The 24045-nt window shown below is 30.4% G+C and overlaps 3 protein-coding genes across 10 annotated transcripts; 1 reads left to right on the top strand and 2 right to left on the bottom strand.

The window, feature by feature from the left end:
* Nucleotides 1-563: 563 nt before the first annotated feature.
* Nucleotides 564-23807, top strand: LOC122719542 (probable basic-leucine zipper transcription factor K). Of its 6 annotated transcripts, none has more exons than XM_043945462.1 (4): nt 564-1398; nt 1774-2015; nt 2099-2368; nt 2527-4207. In XM_043945462.1, exons 1-4 carry the CDS (start codon nt 1393-1395, stop codon nt 2750-2752), a joined length of 744 nt encoding a protein of 247 aa, XP_043801397.1. In that variant the 5' UTR covers nt 564-1392; the 3' UTR covers nt 2753-4207. The 6 variants fall into 6 exon arrangements, with proteins under 6 accessions (XP_043801397.1, XP_043801398.1, XP_043801396.1 ...); XM_043945463.1 differs by having other exon boundaries at nt 1730-2015; XM_043945461.1 differs by lacking the exon at nt 564-1398 and adding an exon at nt 23791-23807 and having other exon boundaries at nt 1579-2015; nt 2527-2754.
* Nucleotides 4217-14578, bottom strand: LOC122719538 (fatty acid synthase-like). Its single transcript, XM_043945451.1, has 19 exons — nt 14398-14578; nt 14079-14329; nt 13757-13988; nt 12952-13370; nt 12448-12741; nt 11928-12135; nt 11579-11739; nt 11169-11486; nt 10590-11095; nt 10213-10517; nt 9714-10112; nt 8231-9261; nt 7912-8144; nt 7148-7844; nt 6254-7079; nt 5687-6159; nt 5327-5581; nt 5002-5256; nt 4217-4923 (listed from the first exon to the last, which is right to left on the bottom strand). Exons 1-19 carry the CDS (start codon nt 14576-14578, stop codon nt 4777-4779), a joined length of 7191 nt encoding a protein of 2396 aa, XP_043801386.1. The 3' UTR covers nt 4217-4776.
* Nucleotides 16686-23263, bottom strand: LOC122719539 (citron Rho-interacting kinase-like). 3 transcript variants are annotated; one of them, XM_043945452.1, is made up of 13 exons: nt 23187-23263; nt 22915-23105; nt 22282-22444; nt 21678-21922; nt 21163-21609; nt 20935-21067; nt 18862-20837; nt 18357-18791; nt 17936-18288; nt 17675-17835; nt 17383-17595; nt 17049-17304; nt 16686-16980 (listed from the first exon to the last, which is right to left on the bottom strand). In XM_043945452.1, the coding sequence occupies exons 3-13, from the start codon at nt 22370-22372 to the stop codon at nt 16872-16874; spliced, it is 4419 nt and encodes a 1472-aa protein (XP_043801387.1). In that variant the 5' UTR covers nt 22373-22444; nt 22915-23105; nt 23187-23263; the 3' UTR covers nt 16686-16871. The 3 variants fall into 3 exon arrangements, with proteins under 3 accessions (XP_043801387.1, XP_043801389.1, XP_043801388.1); XM_043945454.1 differs by having other exon boundaries at nt 20935-21022; XM_043945453.1 differs by having other exon boundaries at nt 22915-23229.
* Nucleotides 23808-24045: the final 238 nt, after the last annotated feature.

Raw genomic sequence — 24045 nt, 5'->3', positions numbered from 1 at the left:
TGCTACACGTGAATTGAGCTTGTACAAATATATATTTATGCAAGTACCGTATGGAACTAGAATTGAATGGCATATATTTTTATACGAAATTGATTGTGTATTTATACAAAAATTTAATCTGCTATTTTATTATTAGTCTATTAAACATGTTATATATATATCTTGTTCTATTTATACATATACAACATTTACATAGAAAGTGAAATGTATATATTTTTAATATTTATATTTATATTACATATATTTAATATATTTAATTTTTCTTATATTATACATTATAGAAAAAATACTATAAATAATTTATATTTGTATTTATATTAGATTTAAATCGATTATTTTAGGGTTGTTGCTGAGGTTCTTGTTATATTGAGCTAGTGTTACTTTTTGAAATAGTAATACGTTTTAGAGTGATATTAAAGTGATATTAGGAAATTAAATATATTTGTATGTCTTGATATATTTATAAATGAAACTATTTTTTTTTATTCTAGGTTTATTACATAAGTTTAATTAAAATCAACGTCCCTAGTAATTCTGTCATTAAGTTATTAAAAAAAATTATAAAAATATCATATATTATAAATAAAATTATGAATTTTCATAATTTTAAATATTTTAATGATATAAATATCATATTATATATTATATACAATTATATACTATGAAAGCTATATTTAAATATGTTTGTGATTTCTTTTGAATAGGAATATTCCAGACATTTGTAGAATCGCGTTTCGCCGCGATACGTATACGCATGTGCAAACATTTCTATAGTTGTGTTCGTTGTTTAAAGGTTGTGGGAATATAGTTGAGTAAAGTAGCGAATGAATGTTGTTGTTCCGCAATGCAGTTGATCTTATGATTTGCGTATGCTTACGATTTTTATAACGTTTGCACGCATTCACGAAACAAATATAAAATCACGCGGACTATTAATTAAAAACTATTGGTTGATGTCAATCTTACATATAATTGTTTGGTCTATCGTGGTCTGTGTGAGAGAAAAACAAACAGTTCTCCACGATCTTTCTCGAACAATGCATCGCATATTATAGAACGAGTGTCACAGATAAATATATTATTACTCAGTCTAACGTTTGAGATTTTTTTTGTTCGATTTAGCGAGCATTTGCATATCGTTATACTTTACATTCTATATTGAGCTATCACAAGTAGGTAATAGAGGTTAGCGTCTCGCAAATAGTTCAAGGATTCGTATCGTGCGACGAAGTGTCTTGAAACGTATTTGTTATACATCTTTTTTCCCAAGACTTGTGCCAAAATCGTATGTTACACAATACAAATATTTTTGTGAAATTCTTCAAAGACATTACTTATCACACCGCACATTTGAAGATTCAAGTATATTATTTCAAGTTTTGGTGATTCCAAATGACAGTAGGCAATTTACTATTTACAAGTTTTATATATTGATTTAAATTACAATAAATTACAAAAAATTACAATAAGATACTCTGAAAATATATTATTTGTATTTGTGATTTTATAAAAATTTTATTAATATGATTACATAAAAAAATACTTTAAACAGTTATCAATTATAAATATTGTTATTTTTGTAAAAAATGCAATCGAATATCGAAAGAATTGTTATATTAGTTATATAGTTTTTTAAAAATAAATTGTTATATTTATATAACAATTATATAACATATTTATATTGTTATATTTGAAATTATTTGTCGATCTTTACTATAAAACATGGCAGCACTATCTACGCAGTATCAAATCTATTCTCCTACTCCGGTTCAGAATGCAATGGGAGGAGCGAATCTTCATACCCCTCCATCCATATTTCAACATATGATGGGTCAACAAAGTACTTCACAACAACCAGGAACATGGATGCAAATGCCACAAGTACCTCCAATGTCAATACCATGGAGTGTGCCATCTCTCCAACAACCAGAATTAGTAAGATTTACTGGTGGACCAAGTTTTGAACCAGTTCCTCATCAAAAGAGAAAACTTGAAACTTGTGATCTGTTAGATATGTAAGCAATTTAAATAATAATATATAATAGAAAAAAATTTTTATTTTATTAATGTAATATTTAGTGAGTATGGAATATTATAGGAGGCAAACAAAACAGTTTATAACAGAAGAAAAAATGGCTGCACATTTCAAAGATTTGCATATTAGTTCCAATTATCAACAACATTCGCCTGTACCATCAACTTCAACAGCTGATACACAACCAGTTCCTTCTAGAGAATTGAATATGGAGTTAGAAATAGATGCAGCTAATACAGATCAATTAAAATCTGGACCCAGATTGATTCTTTCAGAAGAATTGAAAAGACTCAAGAAAGAACCTATTTTGCCAAATTCTTTATTATCCAAATTGTAAGTCTAAATATATTATACAATATATATATATTTTTTGTGAAATAATATATATATTTATATATATATGTTGAAATATTGCTTTAAAGTTTATTTATTTTATTACAGTATATTTTTTTTAATAAAAAAGATAAAATTTGATAGTTTTTCTCTTTCAGGGAGAGGCCCTCCATGGCTTTAGTTCTATGGGAACCTCCGAATAAACATCTTCGTATATTACCAACTAGGGATACACCCACTCCAATTCCTAATATTTCTGATGATAATAATAACAACAACAACAACAACAATAATAATAACAATAATAATAATAATGAAGCTATTTCCGATTTAAATCAAACTTTATCGAATAATTCGTCAGGTTTCGAACCAATGGAATTATGAAGGTAATTTATTAATTAAAAAATTGTTTTTACATTCTCATATATCGTTAGAGAAGAAAGAATGCGATATTATATTTTAATGTGTATGTAAATTAAAAAAAAAAAGTTATATCTTATATTTTTTATCTGATACTAACATGCTTACACAAGGTTGAGTAAAGTAAATGGATGGCAATTCTTTTTATTAAGTGAAAGTAAGTAAGTAAATTATATTCATTCTATAAGTTAGTGAATTAAGTTATATTATTATTTTACTTATCAATTATAAGAATATAAAATTGTAAACAAAATAACATCAGCAAGTTCCTTTTGTATATTACGTATGATTTATTTGCGTAAATTTATTGAAGAAAAATGAATAAATAAGAAAAAAAATTTCTTCAATAAATATACATTTTTGGGTTTATTAGAAACTCAGTATTATTATAATTATTATTAACTCTCGAATCACCGATTAAAAAATAGCCGATCTTGATCATTTTTGATCCATCTGACTTGTAGATATTAAATATCATTTACATCATCAAAAACATGAATCAAAAGTGACACGGTTTCTGAATGAGAGTTAATATAGTATATTATAATTGTACCTTTATTATTAATAATGTTTCATTTCATTTTATTACAATTGAAATTAAAATACGATGATGATTACGCGATATATAGAGTGATACAAATGGACAGAAAATGATTATATATGCAAAATATGATTTTTTTATTTAAAATCTTATTTTTAAGTAAATCAAATTTGAAACTTTTAAAGTACAAATGAATTTAGCTAACTTCCGATTGAATAAAAATAAAATTTTTTTATTTAAAAATAATTTTCGATAAAATTGAACGAAATAGTATTGATGAGTATTTGATTAATTATTAATTATTATTATTAACCGGTATCATCTAGTATTGATCATTCATTGAGGATTTATAATTTAAGATGGATTTAGAATTATCATCAACAAACACATAGTATTTCTAAATTCATTTAAATATATTTTAATGGATATGGTTTAATTATCTGCAGTTTAATTATTGAATAGGAAGCATTTTTTATGTAAGAAAATTATTAATACTTAATATATAATTCAATGTTAATTATTTATTCTCTTTGAATGTATATATTCAATCTTTAATTCTATCCTATTAGTTTTAGTTATATTCACATTTATTAATAATATATATCCAATTGAAAATTAATCAATTCCAATATTAGTTGAAAATGAAACAAAACTTTAAATGAAAAAATTTTATTTCTTTACTTTTAATCTATTTTTGCGTATTAAAATTATCTTCTGTTCTTTTGTATTATCCATCCTAAAACATCATCCTGTATATAAACGAAAATAAAAATAAACAATAAAATAACAAGTAAAAATAAGAAGAAAAAAAATTACTCGTAATACAATAAATATTGGATAATTGCTTAGAAGTGCCTGAATCAAAAATTAATAGAATTTAAATTTAATCCTGATATAGATCAAAATTTAGAATTTTCTTTATAATTTTCTACATGAAGACTAAAAATGAAAATAAAGATAACGATAAATTTTATGGTCAAACAGAATCCTTCTCAATAAATATAAGATAATTTCCGGATACTTTAAATCACTTCGGAAAATTATCCAATGTCTAATGTATTGTAATTTTATTTCTACAGTATGTATATGTATACAACGTAATCTTAAGGTTCTATGATGTTAAGGTTGTATTATATATAATTCAATTTGTTGCATGAATGATGATCCATTGTTTGTCATATGGGGGTGATCTGACATATCAATATCTGATATGTTTCCAATTGTATGATTTTGCATAAAAATATGATAACATTACATTTAATTCTTTATTTATTTATTTGTGAATGAGAAGTGATATATAGATAATAATAGATATATCGTTAAAGAATGAACATATATATTCATGCTATTATATTATATTATATTATATTACCTTTTTTTACGATATATTCTTTAATTTAATAAGTTTTTACGATAAAGTTTCTTAGTCCTTGTCTACGATTTTAATTTAGACTTTGGAAAGTTTTAAATTTTTCTTAAACATTTCCTCATCCTCCAAAGGTTCGCCATTAATAATCGCTGCGATTTTTTTATTATTCAACATGGAATTGTGATTTCCTTCTATTTTGTGCACTGTCACGGTTCCATTAGTTAACTATATAAAAATAATAATTTCATTATATTATCCTTATACGAATTAATTATTGATGTTAATTAACTCAATATATGTAACCTTTTGTAATCCATAAGTTGGATCTGTTACTTCTATAGCCGGTACCGTTGGTGTCAACAACGTAATAGATGTTCTAAGAGGCGGTAAGGAAATAGGATCGTATTTGTCCAACGCACAAAGTCGTTTATAAATAAACGATACAATAGCTTTTAAAATTTCTGGCGAGTACATCTTAAAAATATTCTCGGTCGAGTGTTTAACTAATATATCCAACTTCTCGTTCCAATTATTACACTTGTTTAATTCAAATTTGAACTGGGGAAAAAAATCAATTAGTATAAATTAATCGAATTTTGCGGGATGAATCGTGGAAAATACAATTCACCTTTTCGATAGTGGGTGATTTAATGACGCTTAATATTTCGATGAGGAATTTATTTTGATACTCGTTTTCCGTAGATACCGCAAAATATTGTGACTTTATAGCTTTCATGTATTCGGGAGATCCGTCAATTAACGTGAGATGTCCGATTAGAATGTAAGGTTCTAATTTCCTAACTAGTTCCATGGCTATAACCGATCCGTATGAATATGCAACTATGTTGAAATCTCTACGATCTTTGCTCCTTGCTAAAACATGCTGAGAGAAGAGAAAGAGGAACGAATTATATTTTTTTTTATCCCGAAATCTCTTCTTTTTTTTTTTTTCTTTTTTTTTTTTTTTACTGTAATTATTAAAACATACGGGCAAAAGACATTCGGCCATTTCTTCTATGCTATTAGCAACGTCGTGTATTCCTAATTGCAAACAAGTGGCAGGTACTTTTAACATTGGAATTAACGAGGAAAAAGTAATGTGAGAGCCTTCGAGACCTGATATAAAAAATACTTCGTTCTTTTTTTCACCACATTTAATAGGAAGCTCTATGAAATACTGATTTTGTAATATCGAAACGTTCAAGCTTTTGATAAACAGTTTGATGCCGCTCAATTTTTCTGTCTCAATATTCAACGATTCTTTAACCGATTCTTTATTTTTCATATTTTTCCCAGACATTTCCACAAGTTTGGCTATGTTCAAGACTCTAATCTCTTGTGCGCTTAGAAACATGTCGAAGTCTCTTTCTAGAGTCTGTTTTATCTCTACGGCAATCATAGAATCCATACCCAATTCAGCTAGGGAAGCAGTCTGCCTCACTCTCTTCAAGTCCTTTATATCTGTCGTTGCAAAAGAACAATTTAAAAATATTCCAAGCAAGCAAATTAAATTATGATTTTATCAGAAGGAAATTAAGAGAGGAATTATACTTACTCATGATATTCATCACTGCTTCAAGAACATTCGTAACTTCTTTTACGTTACCTTGTTTATCTGCAATCACTAAGCTAGACACGATTGGTTTACTATGACACAAGAATTTCTCCAATTCTTCTAAAAATGACGGTATGCTTTGAGGTATGGTCCCACTGATTACCTGTTTGTTCTTCAACACTTTTGCAGCGAGACCGACGTCTTTTATAAGGCCCCATTGAATAGCCATTCCGGGGAGGCCTTCCTCCACTCTTTTCTCGCATATTCTCTCCATTATTCCATTTCCGAACGCATAGTTACTTTGACCGATATTACCTTTCCCGCACGCGATGGAGGAAAATACAACAAAGTGGCGAAGTTTCGGACAGATCTTTCTCGAGAGCACGTCCAGATTTTTGGTGATCGTGGCTTTCGGTTTTACAACTTTCTCGAACGATTCCACGGTTTGATTCACCATGAAACCGTCTTTCAACAAGCCTGCCAGGTTGAATATACCGTCCACGGGCGCCTGTTTCTCTGCAGATCTCAGTATAAACTCGCAATCCTCTGATTTCGATGCATCCACGCCAGAGATGATCGAAACGTTGATACCGTAAAACTTCCACATCTCTACCTTCATTCTTTGATAACCAGTTTGGATCCCGTTTCGAGAAACCAACACTAGATTCTTCGCGCCGTGGAAGATCAACCAGTCCGAAAACTCTAGGCCTAATCCCCCTAAACCGCCTACGATTAAGTAAGTTCTATCCTCGAAAGCGTTGAAACGAGGATAACCAAGAATCGGCGTGGTTACAGGAGTGTTCTCATCCGATATTTTAATCAGAATCTGCAAACAAATTTATTTTCACGAGATTATTGTCACGATCGAAGGAATAATAAGTGGAAGTAATTCACCTTTCCGATATGTTTGCCTGCTGCCATGTACCTAAACGCCTCCTCCAATTGATTCTTTTCAAAGCACTTTCTCACCAGAGGTTTGATGTTTCTTTCGGCCAATTGCTTATTGATAAAGTGATATATTTCCTTCTGTATTTCTTTGATAAAACCAAAGATTATGGCATCGAGTATCACTGCATGGAAGCTAATTTCTTTCAAGAATATGTCCAATCCCAGTTGATTGTTAACAGTCATGTCGAATTTACCAATTTCCAAGAAACGACCGCGGTAACCCAGGCAACGAACCGACGCCTGGAGTTTATCCTCAGCCAGAGAGTTGAGAACTATGTCCACCCCTTTGCCACGCGTCTGCCTCATCACCATCTGCTCAAAACTTGTGTCCCGAGAATTTCCAATGTGATCGTCGTCTATGCTAGGAAACGTCTCCCTGATGAATTTTCGTTTCTCGGCAGTGCCCACCGTTGTGAACACCTCGCAGTTTTCGGCTAGGGCCACGTTGATGGCGGCTTGACCGACGGCCCCGCTTCCACTGTGGATCAAAACCTTCTCCCCCTTTTTTAATTTTCCAAAGTAGAAAAAGGCGTAGAAAACCGTGAAGTAAGCGGATGGGACGGTCGCAGCGTCTTCCAGGGACCATTCTTCTGGCACGGGCCATACGGTTAATTCATGGGGTGTGACTAGATTGGATATACTCCTGAAAATTGTAATTAATTTGACAAATTAATCTAGAGATTCTAAATTGTTTCATATTTCTTTCTCACTTGCTGTCCACGAATCCCATCACTCGTTGCCCATTTGCATCGATCCCGGAGAATTCGAAGCCAATAAAGCAATTGTCCATTCTGGATTTCATTATCGCTTCCGGCATCAATTTTCCAGTGGCCAACATCACATCTCTGAAGTTCAAAGAAGCGTATACCACCTTGACCACGTTCTTCTTGTCTGGTTGAATCGAGCCCTCTATCCACTGGAGGGAATTCAGATCTCCTCTTACCTATTTGCAAAGCGTTCGACAGTTTAAAAAAAGGCTTCGCGATAGAAGAATATTTTTCTTAAGACAATGAATGAATTCGAACACACCTTCAGATCGGCATAGGCGTGAGGGATCAAAGTTGGCTTCGGCTCCGGATAAGGCAGGTGCCTGTACGTCCCCCAGATTTTTCCTGGCCTCAACACGTTGTAAACGATATCTATGTCGAGCTGTTTGGAATAGAATGGATCGTCCAACGAGAACTTGGGCGCATTTTCGTCCTGGATTATCACGGTCCTCACAATTTCGCCGTTAGGCTCCCTTACCAAGCACTTGACCAGACCTTGAACACCATTCTCGAGATCTCCTTCCGCGACTAATATCAATCTGATCGCTTTGTTCGTGTATTTATCCTTCTTCATCACTTCCTTCACTTCCTCCACCCAACCGAACTCGTCGTTCCTCACGTACACCACTTCCATCTTTTGAGGTGGTTTCTCCGCAGCTTTCTTCAGAAGCAACAAGATCTTGTCGTTGAAACTCTTCTCCAATACGATGTTCAGATTGTACGTTCGAAGAGCTGAGAAAATATCCTCGTTCGCGTCGCTCTCTTGAAGCAGGATAAAACCGTGATTGCTTATCGCGAGCAAAAATTGTTCCAAGATGTCTATTCTCTTGCTCGTTATAACGTCGTGGCCGGCTACCATGAAAACGCTGCCGTCCTCCGGTAATTTATTCGGCTCAATTACGGAGACGTTATGCTCGGGGAGCGATAATTCCTCGCGTTGTTTCGGGTCTGCGGCCAGAATCAAGCTTGGACGAATCATCGCGATATTGTTCAACATCTTGACGACGATGGGAATGAAGATCTCCTCGGCGGATACTTTGTCGTTCTGGTGTAGCAGTTCGAGGATTTTTGGATTGTTTATACTGTGACACTCCAACGCGAGATGGATGGACAAAATGATCATCTCTTCCATCGATATCTGCGCTCTGTCACGGTTCGCCACGAATTTGTACTCTTCTAGGGTAGGCACGTCCATTTGTTTACGTCGTTGAATAACGTTCGCCTTTACTCCACGAATCTCGATCCCGCCGGACATTACGATGTCGTAATCGTTGTATACCATGACTGGGATCACTGTAAAGAAAAGAAAAATTATTTCAAGAGTGTTTTAAAATAATTAATAGTTTTGGAGAGTTTAGAATATTTTTTGAGAGTATAATAAAAATTTGAAGAGTATCTTTTCGCAAGAATACGAAAGTAACGTTCATTTGCGAAAATTAATCAATTCTCGAGAAGTTTATTCTCAAATATATTTCCGCTTTTATTCTTATTAAATGAGCTAGAGTTATTGCATGATAAACTTTCCTTTTGAAAAATGGCGAATTTCTTCGAGAAGTGATTAACCGTTAAGTTAGAGGTATGTCTATGACAATGGCGGTATTCTCTTGTCGAAATTCGTTGCAAAAGAATACTATTTTTAATGATGAAAGAGATAACGTGTCGATAACTCTGAACCAGAAATACTTTGAAATATAGTTCTTTAAAATAATTGTGAAAACGTTTGGAAAAAAATATTTTCAACGTACAATTGTTCTCCTCGGTAAGATGTCGAATAATCGTATTGTGAAACTTCGTATCGATCACCATCTTACGAATCGCAGTTGGTACATACAACGATTTAGTATCAAAACCTAATATCTTCATTTGTAACATGTTATCCATAAACACGGCCCAATTCTTCATCCAAGCGATATGCCCTCTCGTTGCTTTGAGAGAGGAGCTTTTCAATGCACAGAATGGACCGGCATACTCGTAACCACGAAGTCTTAACTCCGTGTATATATCTTTATTGGTCAGAACTTCTTCGTCCTCGATCTTGGCGAGAAACTTTTCTTCGATCATTTCTTGTTTGGGATTCAATTCCATGCGGATTGTACCTGTCGCTACTACTGCAGATCCCTCTGTTATCTCGAATCTTCCGGATCCTTAAAATATATCGAGCGATAATATGTCGGTAATAAACGGTGATTTAATTTTAAATTTTCATTATCTTCAGTCGATAACTCGATGGAGGAAGAATCGTACCTTTTTGAATTATGATTTTCAACGAAACGGTACCGGTTGAGGAAATGCTTGTTGCACGTTCGAATTTGATATTTTCAAAAACAACCGGCATATCATCGCAAAATTTCCCTTCCATTAAACTAAACATGTCCCAAACCATGACCAGATAGCCCATGGCCGGGATTAAGTTTCTTCCATCGATAACGTGATGCGTTATGTACTCGTAATTTTCGTCTTTGAGATTAATATCGATTACTCGTTCCGCTCTGGTAATCTTTTGACGTTGAGTGTTGATTTCCACGTACCAATCCTCGGAGTGTTCCCATCTGAAATTCAACAATTTCTCGTTCCATTAAAACGATTCTTAACTGACATTGCATTCACCTGTCATTACACACCTGATATAAGGAGAGATCATGGAGGTGCCACGGCTAACAGGGAACTCTACGTGAGGATAAATATTTGCGAGTTGTAATTGGAGACCAATATTGTACAATTTTCCGAGCGCTTGCAAAAAGTATTCCGCGTTATCTTTGTGATTTCTGTGAATCAACGAAATATTTATCACGTTCTGATCCAAAGATCTTTTCAAAATTGCCTGGAGGAGACCGTGAGGCGCTATTTCAATGGTTATAGCGTCATTTGGGATCATAATCGCCGTTTCAGCGAACAACACCGAATTCAACAAATTATTCGTGTGATATTCCGCGGAAGAATATTTGGCAGCTTCCGTGTGCCATTGACTTTGCGGCACGGAAGTGCTCACCCACTTGGAACTTCTTGCTTTTGGATTGGGAATAACTTTCTTCAGATATGACAATAATTTCGGCCCCGCATCCGCGATGTAACGACTGTGATAAGCTATATTGCTGCATGGCACTTCTTTCGCAAAGATGTTCTTGGCCTGAAACGATTAGAAAATCAAGCTTCAGAAAAGCTCGTTCGAACTCGTGATAAAAAAAAAAAAAAAAACGAACCTGTAAGGTGGCAACAAATTCCTTCATGGATTGAGCTGGACCACTTATCGTACAGCTGTCAGGACCATTGTGGCAAGCGACTTCGATATCGGGCGGGCATATATTTTTAATCTCCTCGTATCCGAGGCCAATCGCCGCCATCGATCCTTGGATCATTTTAGTCTCGATGGAAGCTAAGCCTCTGGAATGGGCCGCGAGTATCATTTGTTCGGCCGTGAAACATCCGTCCGCGTAAGCGCAGCCAAGTTCTCCGACGGAATGGCCAATCATATTATCCGGCTCGATACCCACGCTTATTAATAAATCAACGAGACCGATCTGAACCAAACATCGAATTTATTGTCAACAAACGATTGGTAATTAAGGATATAATCAGTTTCCAAGAAGAAAATATTCGAAACTTTTCATACCTGAATAGCAGCGATTCCAACGAACGAATTCAAAATATTATCGAAAATCTTTTTATCCTTATTAGTGATTATGTCGATGATATCGATACCGTGGGGCTTTAACACTTTATCACATTTGTGGATAGCCTTGGCGAAGATTGGGAACCTCATCAATGCTTCCCCTTTGGAGTTGGATTTCAAATTCAAATTTACAAACTATTCGCTAATTTTTATTCTATATTATTATATTTAATCTATATATTTTATCTATATTATTATATTATAATTATTATTCTATATTTTTATATTTTTATATTTAATTTTTATATTATTTTTTATATTAGAATTTAAATTTCTATATACTACGTACCCATTCCAGCCCATTGCGAGCCCATCCCAGAGAAAACAAACCAAATCGGTCTTTTCGTGTCGGAATATTCTTGAATCTCCCTCGACGGTTTCTCAGATATCTTAGATCCAACTATGGTATACCCTCTGAACATGTAACCGGGTATATTTTCGCAGTAAACGTTGTACAATAATCGGATGTATTCCACGTCTACTGGTATACTTTCGATCTACAAAATCGATTCTCATTTTTTAATTTATATGAACAATAAAATATATTTCATCTAATATGAACATATATTACCAAAAAATAAAATGAAGCACCATTTATACGGATTAATCGAAAAAGTCATCCTGAATATATTTTATAATATATATATAATTGATCAAAATGCAATATCAATATTAGAACAGTAATGTATTGATAGAATTAATCCAGAAATTAACATTGATGTTGGTAAATAAACTTGATGTAATAATTTTTAAAAATTCATTAGTCAATTTCTTTTTAGAATTTATATAAAATAAACGAATACACATACATGACCGAGGAGAACTTCCAATGCCTCTTCGGTCCGGCCAGATACAATCACCAGTCTCGGCAAATCGTCGGAAGGCGCTCCATTGTTCACTTTATCTTTCGTGTAGGACTTCAAGAGCGCGTGAGCATTGGCGCCACCGAAACCAAAGGAGTTTATTCCTACGTAACCACCCTCCCATGGGGTTGGCTCCGTGATCACTTCGACTTTCCCCTCGTCGAAGCACTTCACACCCTTCATAGGACTTATAAAGTTTATGTTCGGCGGGATTATACCGCTTTCCATCGCGATGATTACCTTAAAGGTAACAATAATTGGTAAAAAGAATTCGTTCTTTTTCTCATTGTTTCTAAATATATATCTCGCGTTTCCATAAATAATCAATAATTATATATTTAACTTGCGTAACTTTCTCTTCACATCTCATCAAATTGTTTCAGAAGAAATTCAAAAAAAAGAAATTTTGAGAAAAAAAAGAAAAGGGAAAGTGTTTCAATATTTTCGTACCTTGGCTATCGAGCAAAGACCACTGGCGGGTTCGCTGTGCCCTATATTCGACTTGATGGTGCCAATCCTAAGAGGAGTGGTTCTGTTCTGGCAGAAAACTTTATCGATTGCGTTCAGCTCTTCGGGATCACCGATTGCGGTTCCGGTACCATGAGCCTCCAAGAAGGCCAACTTGTTAGGTGATATGTTGCACTCCTTGTAGAAATCTGTGAGAAGCTGTTTCTGTATCTCGCTGGCAGGGAACGTGATTCCCTGCTCCTTGTATCCATCGCAATTGGTCTTCGTGTAGACGAGTTCCGCGTAGACTCTCTTCGCATTCTTCGCCTTTTGCAAGAGGATCACGCTGATCGCCTCGCTGCGCCCGTAACCGTTCGCCCTCGCGTCGAAACTTTTGCATCGACAATCAGGAGATAACACTCCTGAATTTTAAAAATCAAAAATGATATATCCTGAAGGATCCTTTTTTTAAATACGTTTAATCGTTAATATAGAAAAAGAACTGCCATTTAAAAAATGATAAAGCACGAAGATTGAGAGAGAGACGTGATTGTTATTCGATTGATTGAAATAATCAAATGTTCTTTAAAAAAAAAAAAGAAAAAAAAAAGAGGGGATTATATTTATTATAATTATATTACAATTGCCAAAGTAAAATGCATTCGAATTATCATTTAATGATAAAATGATATGCATTTGTAGAGATCATCGTCATTATTTGATCGATTGAAACAACCAAATGTATAAAAAAAAAAAAAAAAAAAAAAAAGAAAAGACAAATCGATTTGGCAAAATTATTGTCATTTACCGAGACGAGCGAATTGAAGAGATACGTAGGGATGAAGGCAGAGATTGGAGCCACCCACGATCACTGCGTCGCACACTCCATTTCGAATCAACCTGTAACCTTGATCCAAGGCGAACATACTCGAACTGCAGGCTGTGTCAATCGTGTAAGACGGGCCATGCAGATCCATGAAATATGATATCCTGTTGGCCAGCATGGCTCTGCTGCATCCGGTGATACCTAAACCGTTCGCCTGGAATAATATATGGAACGAAAATATTAAAAGAATTAAAAATATATTTAGGAAAGGACGACGAATTAAAGTATCCCTAAAAAGTTGTACTTGTAACTTTTCGTAGAACCAAGTCTTCTCCGACTCGCTGACGCAAGATCCTATAACTACCCCGGTATTGCTACCCTTGAACAGTTTAGGATTTATCCCCGCATCTATAACGGCTTCGTAAGCGTGTTCCATCAATATCCGGCACATAGGGTCCATGGTATGAGCTTGTTTGTAATGGACACCGAAAAATATGGCGTCGAACTTGGTTAAATCGGTCACTTTCCCGCCACTTTTCGGGATTTCCGCGTGATCTGTTCGAATTTAACGAAGATCTCATCTCATCATTCTTGAATATAATTCCAAGTTAAATTTCGATTACCTTGTACCCATCTTGTAGAATTGTCTGTGATGAGGTCCACCTTGTTCATCAAATTGTTCTTCAACTCTATTATATTCCTGCTCTCTGGAAATCGTCCAGAGATTCCTGTGATCACCACTTCCTCTCCTGGTTCCGTTATGGCGTAATTCATCTTTAACGGATCTCGTACGTTAAAAGACATTTTTTGAAATTAATATCCCTCTAAATTCTATCTCTAATTTTTATTTTTTTCAGTGCAATCAAAAAGTTGGTGTATATTATAAGAAGAAATAATATTAGAATAAAAAAAAAAAAAAAAAGGATGTCTTGAAGATAATAAATAGCCAACCGAAATCAATGGGAGAAAAATGGATATATAATTGAAGACTCGACTTCTGAGAAAGGTTTTTTATAACAATGTCTCTCCCCTCTATGTGAAAAGAATCATTTCTTGAATATTCTCAAAATTTGCATATTTAATGATTACAGGTCGAAATAATTTTTGAAAGTCTAATCAATTGAATTCATCGTTCTTATGTTAGCACTGATAAAATTTAAATTGGCCGAAAAATTTTTTTTAGATTTGTATATATTGTCGATTAAAAAAATTATAGGCCATATTTTTTCAAGAGTATTTTATTGTGGTATTTAATCTTCTTAATAAGTACTATGTATGGGATTACATGGTTGAACGTCTCAGAAAGGACTTTAAGAAAACGTAATGACGAAATCTAGGCTAAAATTTATTGAAATCATGAATTAGATATATAATACGAATTAAGGATCGATATATTTCTAAGAAAATTTTCGTTTTCGAACAAAATACAATATATGATATATCAATCGATTCATTTTATAGAAAACGAAAGTGAAATTATTTTACGAAAATTTATTTTTATTGAAAAATTTAAGAAATTAAATAATTAAAAATTTATGAAGTTTTTATTCGCCATTTTTCATAATTTTTTTACAATATTTTATTTAGCAGTATCGCGAATTAAATCAAAGATAAGGTAATCATTTTAAATTAAATTAATGGAATAATCGTCAGATAATTGCATTTTTTTTTATATCGAATATCGAATTTATTTATTGATTATTATTATTTTACTTTTTTCATTTGTTCATATATTAAGTAAAATAATATGAATGTGCAACATTTTCTTTTTTCTATCGCCAAAAAAGAAGAAATTGTATTGAAATTAGCAGTGTATAAGTATAATAAGTAGCATATTTGAATTATTGCCTTTCTCAATGAATATTCGTTTATTCAATGATATAAATGTCAAAGGTGGCCGGATGTCGCATTATTCTACATAATTATTTGCCCTGTTTGCCCTGTTTTTGTATTGTACAAAATATATTTAAATTTTTATTTGAAATTCAAGTTCAAGGAATTATAATACATAAATAAATATAATAATAATATTATAATAAATTCAAATTTTATCACAATAAACGCCATGTATCGCTCATCAAAAATATTTAAAAAATAGATTTATTATAAATAAATAAATGATAAATTTTTATATCTTATATAAATTCAAATCTCATTTGTTTATGCACTCTTTAAATCAAACTTTATAAAAAGAAATCATAATATATGCCAGTATAAGTAAGTTATATGTTCACTAATGGCAGTTTGATTGACCGTGATATGATATAGTTTAATTGATAAATTATTCATAAAATGAACTTCAATGATCATATTAATGCTATTCCTCATATATATTTTATGATATAATGATTAAATATTCCTCGTGATCATTTTTCATTATACAAATTACAATTATGTAATACACTTACATTCATATAACAAAAGAAACATGATATTAATTAATATTGATAAAAGAATGATTAGACAAAACATATCATTATTTTCTTAATAATAATGTTTTATTTTAAACTATAAAATTACAAAGATTTTTTATCAATATAGGAATTCGAAAATATATTATATATTTGTTATAGTCACATTTCTTTAATAATATTATTATAATCTATATATTTCTTAAATCTATGCATATCAGTACTAATCACCAGTACTAAATATCAATATTAAATCTCTTTTATAAAAACTATATAAATATAAAGAAAGTTGCAATTGTAAAAAAATAAAGAATTATTTTTATGACACGTATAAATACAACAAAATTTGGTCAATTAATACTACACGATCATTCTTCTTTATATCAAATAACATTTCATGTTTTTAATTAAAAAAAAATTAAGTAAAGTAAAAAAAAATTTTCCATTCAAAAAATTTGAGTACATTTGTTTTAATTATGTATTAATTACAAGTTATTTAGCAAAAAAAAAAAAAATATATACTATTCAAGTTAAATATATAATCATAACTTATGACACATTAATTAAACTTTGTTTTTTTTTAATTATTACTAAATTTTTACAATCTTGATCTTAATTCTCCTATAATAACTTCTATAGTGATATAAAAAAAACACAATATATATTACTTTTAATATCAAAATATTTCAATATTTAGAAACACCAGTAAAACGTACTTTTTTCCCTTGGTCATCTAAAGTCTCCATTAAGCTCGAAGTAAAGCTAAATTCTGAACTGCTTTCGTCATCGCGATCTCTAAAAAATACATTAATATTTTTAGTTCGATTTTTATAATCTTAAATTAATATGTTTTAATAACGTACAAAGTATCCAAACTTGTAAGACTGCCATTTAATTCCGGTATGTTGGAAGAACCTTCAATCTTTAATAATTCTAAGAAAGAATTCATCGTTGCTATGTAAATTCCTTTTAATCCAGCCACTCCTAAGTAACGAGGACTAGATAATTCGATTAAGATTCGTTCTGGATTCTTTGTCGACAAAGTATATACCTCCTGATCAAGTTTTACAATTTCCACAGATGAAAAATGAATAATAAACAAATACGGTTTTCGAAAAGCTGTAAAAATATAAATAATTTTATTTATATTAAATATGATCCTTATATTTTTTTAACAATGTTATGAATATTTTTTACCAAAAGCAAAAGGTAAATGATTCCATGTTGGATCAATATTGCGAGTTCTTTGGCCATTTTCATTTACAAACATTCCAAATTCATTATAGCAAAGCAGAAGCTCTACTTTTCCAGGTACAAGAGAAACATTCAAAACACAAACTGGAAAAATGCCTAATTTAGCTACTCCCGATAGTGCAGCTTTGACTGAACTATCGTCTTCTTCTGGAAATTCTATAACATCACATAAATCGAAACATTAATTATATTAAATTAATTTATTAAAAAAATTCAATTAATTTTTGTTATATACCATCGATACAATAATTTGTAAGATCGATTTGGAAAAATTTATTACATCCTACTATAAGAACATTTTGAGTAAATATAGCACAACTACATGGTTCAGATGTTTCAAGTTCACGAACTCCAATAAATTCTCCAGAATCTTCTTCAGTGTACCATTTAAGCAATCTATATTTATAACATAAAGTTTATATTATTATATATTATTATTAAGATTATTATATATATAAAAAATATTGAAGATCATAAATAAATTAAAAATACTCACATTACGTGAGAAGCTGTTGCTGCGCAAAGCATATCTCTTTCTAATTGATATAAATGGCAACTATCAGTACTAGTTAATATTGTCTTTGTATTAATTGCTGGTCTTGAGCATTCAGCCGCTACTGCATTACTTTTTAACTGTCTTAAACTACAAGATACTAATTGCCTATTTTCTCCAGCTATCATTAAAGCTATTCCCAAATGGGGATGTAAAGTTAATTGATGCACTCTCGTCACTCCACGAATTGCAGTAAGTGTTCGTGATTTAACACCACAGTACGAAAACAAACCTTCTTCAGCACCCAAGAGTAATACGTTCTCTTCAGTCAAATTTACAGCACAATTTAAATCCAACTAAAAAATATTTATGTATTATGAATAAATCATATAAGTTCTGTTTAAAAATAGAAAAAGTTGCTTACTTGACTTTTTTCTAATCTTAACATGATTTCGTATTTTCTATTTTTATGAATATTATTTTGACTAGTAACAGATTTCAAGGCCTTCATCCAATTTTTCTTATCAGTCTGACTTAAAGCCATTATATCTAAACGTGATGTCGGCCAACAAGTAGTCGATGAATTAGATTCTATTCTAAAGATAAATGGCATATCTGATTTTGCTGTTCCTATTACATCTGGATTATGTACAGTATCTAATACAGTAAATCCATCTTTCTCGATCAAATCTAGACGATTTATTGGGGCCATTCCGGAAGACGGTTGATGCTCGTAAGTGCATAAACATGTCCCATCTAATCTGAGATATTTTCTTTCCCAACAAGTTCTTGAACGGTCTGGTATTTTCACCCAACTTTCCATTGGCGTATTATTCTTATTCTGTGTCTCACATACATCCTATTTTCAAAGATAATCACAAATTATTATAAAATATAGAATTATATAATTAAAATATTAAATATAATACCATGTCAGCTTTATCTGGTTGATCTATAGCTAACGTTTGAACGCTTCCAGATAATGATAAACTTTCGTTACTACTTCTCCAATTTTTACCAAATTGCTTGGCAAAACCTCTTGGTAAACCACAAGTTGCAGAAATAGTAACAGCGCATTTTAAATGTGTCATTACTTTACATTCACTGCAAATGGCTGCTCGTTTTCCAAATTGGATAGATTCTAAACATGCAGAACATTTTCCAGCTCGCATTGGCAAACCAACTTCAAATCGATGTGGAATATGATGACCAATCCTTTGCGGCGATAAACGTTTAGATAATGAAGTGGTCGATGGTTCTGTAGTATAATTTATACTTTTAATATCTGGCGCTGTAGGAGACGAAGGTGCGGAGGCTGAAGAGTGTATAGTTTTCAGTGCTAACAATTGATCAGTTAACGTTTTGACTTTGGCGCGTTCTTTCGCCAATTGATTTTCCAATTCACGATATCCAACCGGCATTCCAATACCATTAGGAGGTATATTCTCTTTTTGTTTAGTACCAAGTATTTTATCACATACTGTTTTCTTCTTTTTACTACACTCTTCTAATTTTAATTGCAAGTAATCTATTAACTTTGTTTGTTGTTGTCTAGTGCTTTCTGCTTTTACTTCTCTTTCCTGATAAAATTGTCGCATTTCCTCTAAAATACTTTCCAATTCTGTAATTCTCATCCTAAGTTCTTGACTTTGATCTATATTATTCTGCAAATCGTTCATTAATACAAAATTCGCCTCTTTCAACTCGTGAACCTTTGTTAGATGTTGACTACTTTCTTCTTTGACTACTCTTGTTTCAGCTTTGGTGATTTCCAAAACTCGCTGCATTTCTGAAAGATCACATTCCAATTCTCCGCATTTATTTGATAACTCTTCGACTTGTGCGCTTAATTCTTGTACAAGTTTTTTATATTGATCCCTTTGAGCAATCAAACTATTTCTTTCAGTTTCTATATCACTCGTTTCTGATTCAAGTTTTTCAATATTTCGTTCTGCTTCCAGTCTTAGTGATTTTTCTTCATTTTGAGCAGAACGTGCTTCTCGAAGTTTCGCCTCGGTTGTTTCCAAATCTTTTTGTAATTTCATTTTATCTTGAATTAATATATTTTCTCGCGTTTCATGATCGCTTGTTAATCTTTCATAATCTGTGAGTTGTTCTTCAAGTACTGTGCACGTTTCTTTCAAAAGTTCAGTGTTCACTTCATAACTTTTAATCTCTTGTTCTAATTTTTCTATTTTCAACTGTAATTCATGTTTTTCTTCATTGTGTCTTGTAATGCTTTGTGACAAACGCTTATTTTCAGCATTTAAATTATCCACCCGATCTTGGTTTAATCTTGCTTGTTTTCGCGCCGCATCCAATTCTCTGCGTAATGAAGAACTCGAAGATTGAAGTTCTTCTATTTGATGATTGATCTGAGTTAAAGCTTTTTGAGCAGAATCAGCTTGCATTTTATTTTTAGAAGATTCTTTCGTAATGTCATTTAATGATACTTTTGCGCTATCTAGCTCTTTAAGTAATTTTCTCGATTTCTCTTCTTCTTCTTTTATTTTATAATCTAATTTCTCAATTAATTTTTGCTTTTCTTCTTGTAGAGTTTTAATTTTTTCTTCTGCTTTTTTTGCTTCTCTTATTGCAATTCGTTTATCTAAATTTGCATCTGATAATTCTTTTTCTTTTTTCCATAAACTAATTTGTGCTTGCTTTGCAGTTTGACGTTCTACATTTAAATTTTCTTTCATTGCTTGAAGTTCTTGTTCTAGTTTTTCTATTTGCTCTTTTGAATGCATATCTATTTTTATTATATCATTCTTAGATATCATATCTGGACTTGGAGATATAGTTTCCATTTTAAGAGTAGCATTTTCTGCTTCTAATTTAGTAACACTCTGTTCCAAACGCCGTAATAATTCTTCTAAATTTCCAACTTTACGCAAATGTTCTTCTATAAATAAATAAAATGTTTTATTAGATATTATTTTATATTATATATTATATTATATATTTATACATATTATTTATATGTTCTCATATAAATATACCTTCTTTTTCAAGAGAATCTTGCAATCTTTTTTGTAAAGCAGCTTTATCTTGTGCAGCTTGTTCCAAGTTTAGAGCATGGGCTTCACTCTGTTCCAAGTTTATCATAGTTTCATTTAAATCAGACTTTATTATCTTGAATCATATTTATAATATATATTCATTATAAATGAAAAAAAATTTATAAAAATGAATAAATAATTATATTGGACTAAATAATATTTACATACCTGTAATTGTTGTTTCAATTGTTCATTTTCAAATTTTGACATTTCTAGCTGTTCTTGCATTGTAGTAATTATTTGTTTTGATGCCATAGCATTATCTAATTGTTTTGATCTTTCTTGTAATTGTTTTTTTAAAGCTTCTATTTCTGTATCTCTAGCTGGTATTGTAGCTTGTATACTATTTAATTGTTCTTGACAATCCTTAAGTTCATTTTGAGCTAATTCTAAAGCAACATTCAATCTTGATTGACGACAATGATTAGAATCTTGTTCATTTCTAAATTTAGCTTCCAAATCTGTATTTTTGGCTATTTCTAAATCTAATTTTGCTCTAAGTTCAGCTATTTGATTATGTGAACGTGTAGCTATTTCCTCCAATTTAGTTTCAACACCTTGAACACTTTGTCGACTACGTTCTCTTGTTTTAGCTAATGATTCTTTATATTGCATCTGACAAAATAAAAATTATTTTAATTTTTTGTTATAAAAATATGTGATATATAATATAAGCTATTAACCTGAAATACTCTAAGTTTGTGTAATTCTGCATTTGCTGTCTGAAGTTCACATTCTGTTCTTTGCAATCTTGAACTCATTTCATTATTACTGGTGCATAATTCTGTAATTCTGACAGTTTGTGATTCAATATGTTTATTTAACTGTGTAATTTTTTCCTTCTCTGCATTTTCCCATTTGCGTTTAGCATCTTTTATTAAACTTAAAGCTCTAGTTTCTAAATCTCTTCTTTCTTGGCGTTCTAATTCTAACATTATAAGATATAATTTTATATATAATTTTATATATAATTTTATATATAATTTTATATATATATATACATACATACATTAAATTTTAGTAATCAAAATCATTAAAATATATATAAATATATAAATTTTAAAAATTTACAAGTAATAATGATAGTTATCATGGGCTAATCAAAAAGAATCCATGATCTCTTTGTTAATTGATATAGCAATATATAAATTTAACAATATTCAATTATATAGATATTTATATAAATGGAATAAAAATATAGAATAAGAAACATGTACAAAATAAAAATCCTTACTGACATTCATTTATTTGTTAAAATTTTTACATATAAATTGCAAATCACTTTACCTAATGTTCTTTTTATTCCACTCAATTCTGATCTTGTTGCAACTAATTCTCTTTCAAGTTGTTGCATAGTGTTATCGATGCGTTGAGACATTATTTATACAGACGCGTCACTCGAGAAAAAGCGCGAAATATTGCAATATATAAGTACATAAGTATATTTTCCCTGTAACATAACATACCATAATATATTTTCTATTTATTTCCTGTCACAAATATAATAATTTAATTAATTTGTAAATATAATTATCTCCTAAACTATGTTATTTAAAAAATGTTTCAAATAAGATTTTTACTGTTTTACAGTAGAAGTAATTTAATGTAAACAATTTTTGTAGATAAATGTATAGAAATGCATATGAAGTCTTTTAAATTCATTTAAATAAAAATTTTTTGCACAAAATTCATAAAAATAAAAATATATCAATTGATAATACAATTGATCATTCAATGTAAAAACATTTAATTATTATTAAAACATTTGCAATAAAAAATAGATCAAGAAATATCTAATTTTGTAAAAAAACTAAGAGTTTTTTTGTAAAAAAACTAAAGAGTTTAAAGTTTTTTTTTTAAATATAAAAAATTCATTTATAATTATTCATTTATAAATAGATAATCTTTAATAATATTTACTTTACGTTTGCTGTAGGATTTAGTCAAAGTATTATTTAACAGCAATTAATATTCATTTTATTTTGACTAAAATTAATATGTAAAAATACAAATATAAATCAGAAATACTTTAATCGACGATATAGATCAAACTTCTATTATGTGCATATTGCACAAGCATTAAACTTTACAAAATTCCTACGATTTATAACCTGCATGAATAAAATAACACAAGTAATCATGATTTTATCAAATATACAATAATCTTCGGTTATATAACAACGTCTTTGTACCATTGTTCATCAGAAAAATAATATATTTAAAAGTATATTTTGTTTTAACACTATCACACTTATAACGGTTGTACACCAAACTCCATATTTATAATTCAAAATTGTATTCAACGTTGAGAAATAATGATTCACAATAGATGGCATTATAATTATGGAATTGTAATGCCATCTAGAATCGTAAGCAAAAAGTTTGTTCGTCTAAATAAAAAATATTAATTATTAGTATAATCATAAACAAATAAACTCATTATCTTATAAAATTTGATATCTTATTGTTATAAAATGTTATTAAAAATAATTTTTTAAATATAATAATTAATAATTTAACAATTTTTACATTTTAATTTATGTATTTAAAAATTTAATAATAATAAATATAATAATTAAATAAAAAGATCACTATTTCAATAATACATAAATTCTAAATATGAAATAGTATTTATAAAATAATCCACTTATATTATGTTTCTCTTAATCAAAAATATAAAAAATTGGATATACTTATTTCATACATCTAAATATATATTTAATATATATATATATATATATATATATAATATCTTTTTTACATATCTTAATATATTTTATATTTTTATTTTTACAGGAAACAATAAAGTTAATTAGATAACGAAATCGTTTTTCTTAACAAAAAAAAGAAAAAGAATAAAGATAGAGCAAAATTATGGAATTAATATAAATGTGGAATAATATAAATGTGCCATCTCTTGAATGATAAAAAAAAACATAAAAGATATTTTTATATTTTAAAGGTAAGATAAAATAGAATAAGAAATAAGAATTAGCGCCATCTCTTAAGTGATTATACAAAAATGTTTTCCTATTTCTATTATTTACTTTC

The sequence above is a fragment of the Apis laboriosa genome, unplaced genomic scaffold (assembly GCF_014066325.1).
Source record: "Apis laboriosa isolate Shangri-la unplaced genomic scaffold, ASM1406632v1 scaffold83_cov151, whole genome shotgun sequence".
NCBI lineage: Eukaryota > Metazoa > Arthropoda > Insecta > Hymenoptera > Apidae > Apis > Apis laboriosa.
The sequence above is the reverse complement of the archived record's forward strand: the minus strand, read 5'-3'. Positions and strand labels throughout refer to the sequence as shown.

Bases quoted from the DNA above. Each gene is read 5' to 3' on its own strand.
- LOC122719542 (XM_043945461.1), top strand. From the start codon at position 1,723: ATGGCAGCACTATCTACGCAGTATCAAATCTATTCTCCTACTCCGGTT. The intron at 2,016-2,098 runs GTAAGCAATTTA...GGAATATTATAG, and splicing joins ACTTGTGATCTGTTAGATAT to GAGGCAAACAAAACAGTTTA. The intron at 2,369-2,526 runs GTAAGTCTAAAT...TTTCTCTTTCAG, and splicing joins AATTCTTTATTATCCAAATT to GGAGAGGCCCTCCATGGCTT.
- LOC122719538 (XM_043945451.1), bottom strand. From the start codon at position 14,578: ATGTCTTTTAACGTACGAGATCCGTTAAAGATGAATTACGCCATAACG. The intron at 9,262-9,713 runs GTACGTTGAAAA...TTTTCTTTACAG, and splicing joins TCTTACCGAGGAGAACAATT to TGATCCCAGTCATGGTATAC. The intron at 4,924-5,001 runs GTTACATATATT...ATTTTTATATAG, and splicing joins CAACTTATGGATTACAAAAG to TTAACTAATGGAACCGTGAC.
- LOC122719539 (XM_043945452.1), bottom strand. From the start codon at position 22,372: ATGTCTCAACGCATCGATAACACTATGCAACAACTTGAAAGAGAATTA. The intron at 18,792-18,861 runs GTATTATATTTA...CTTTGAAAATAG, and splicing joins AACCAGATAAAGCTGACATG to GATGTATGTGAGACACAGAA. The intron at 17,305-17,382 runs GTAAAAAATATT...ATATTTTTACAG, and splicing joins TCATTTACCTTTTGCTTTTG to CTTTTCGAAAACCGTATTTG.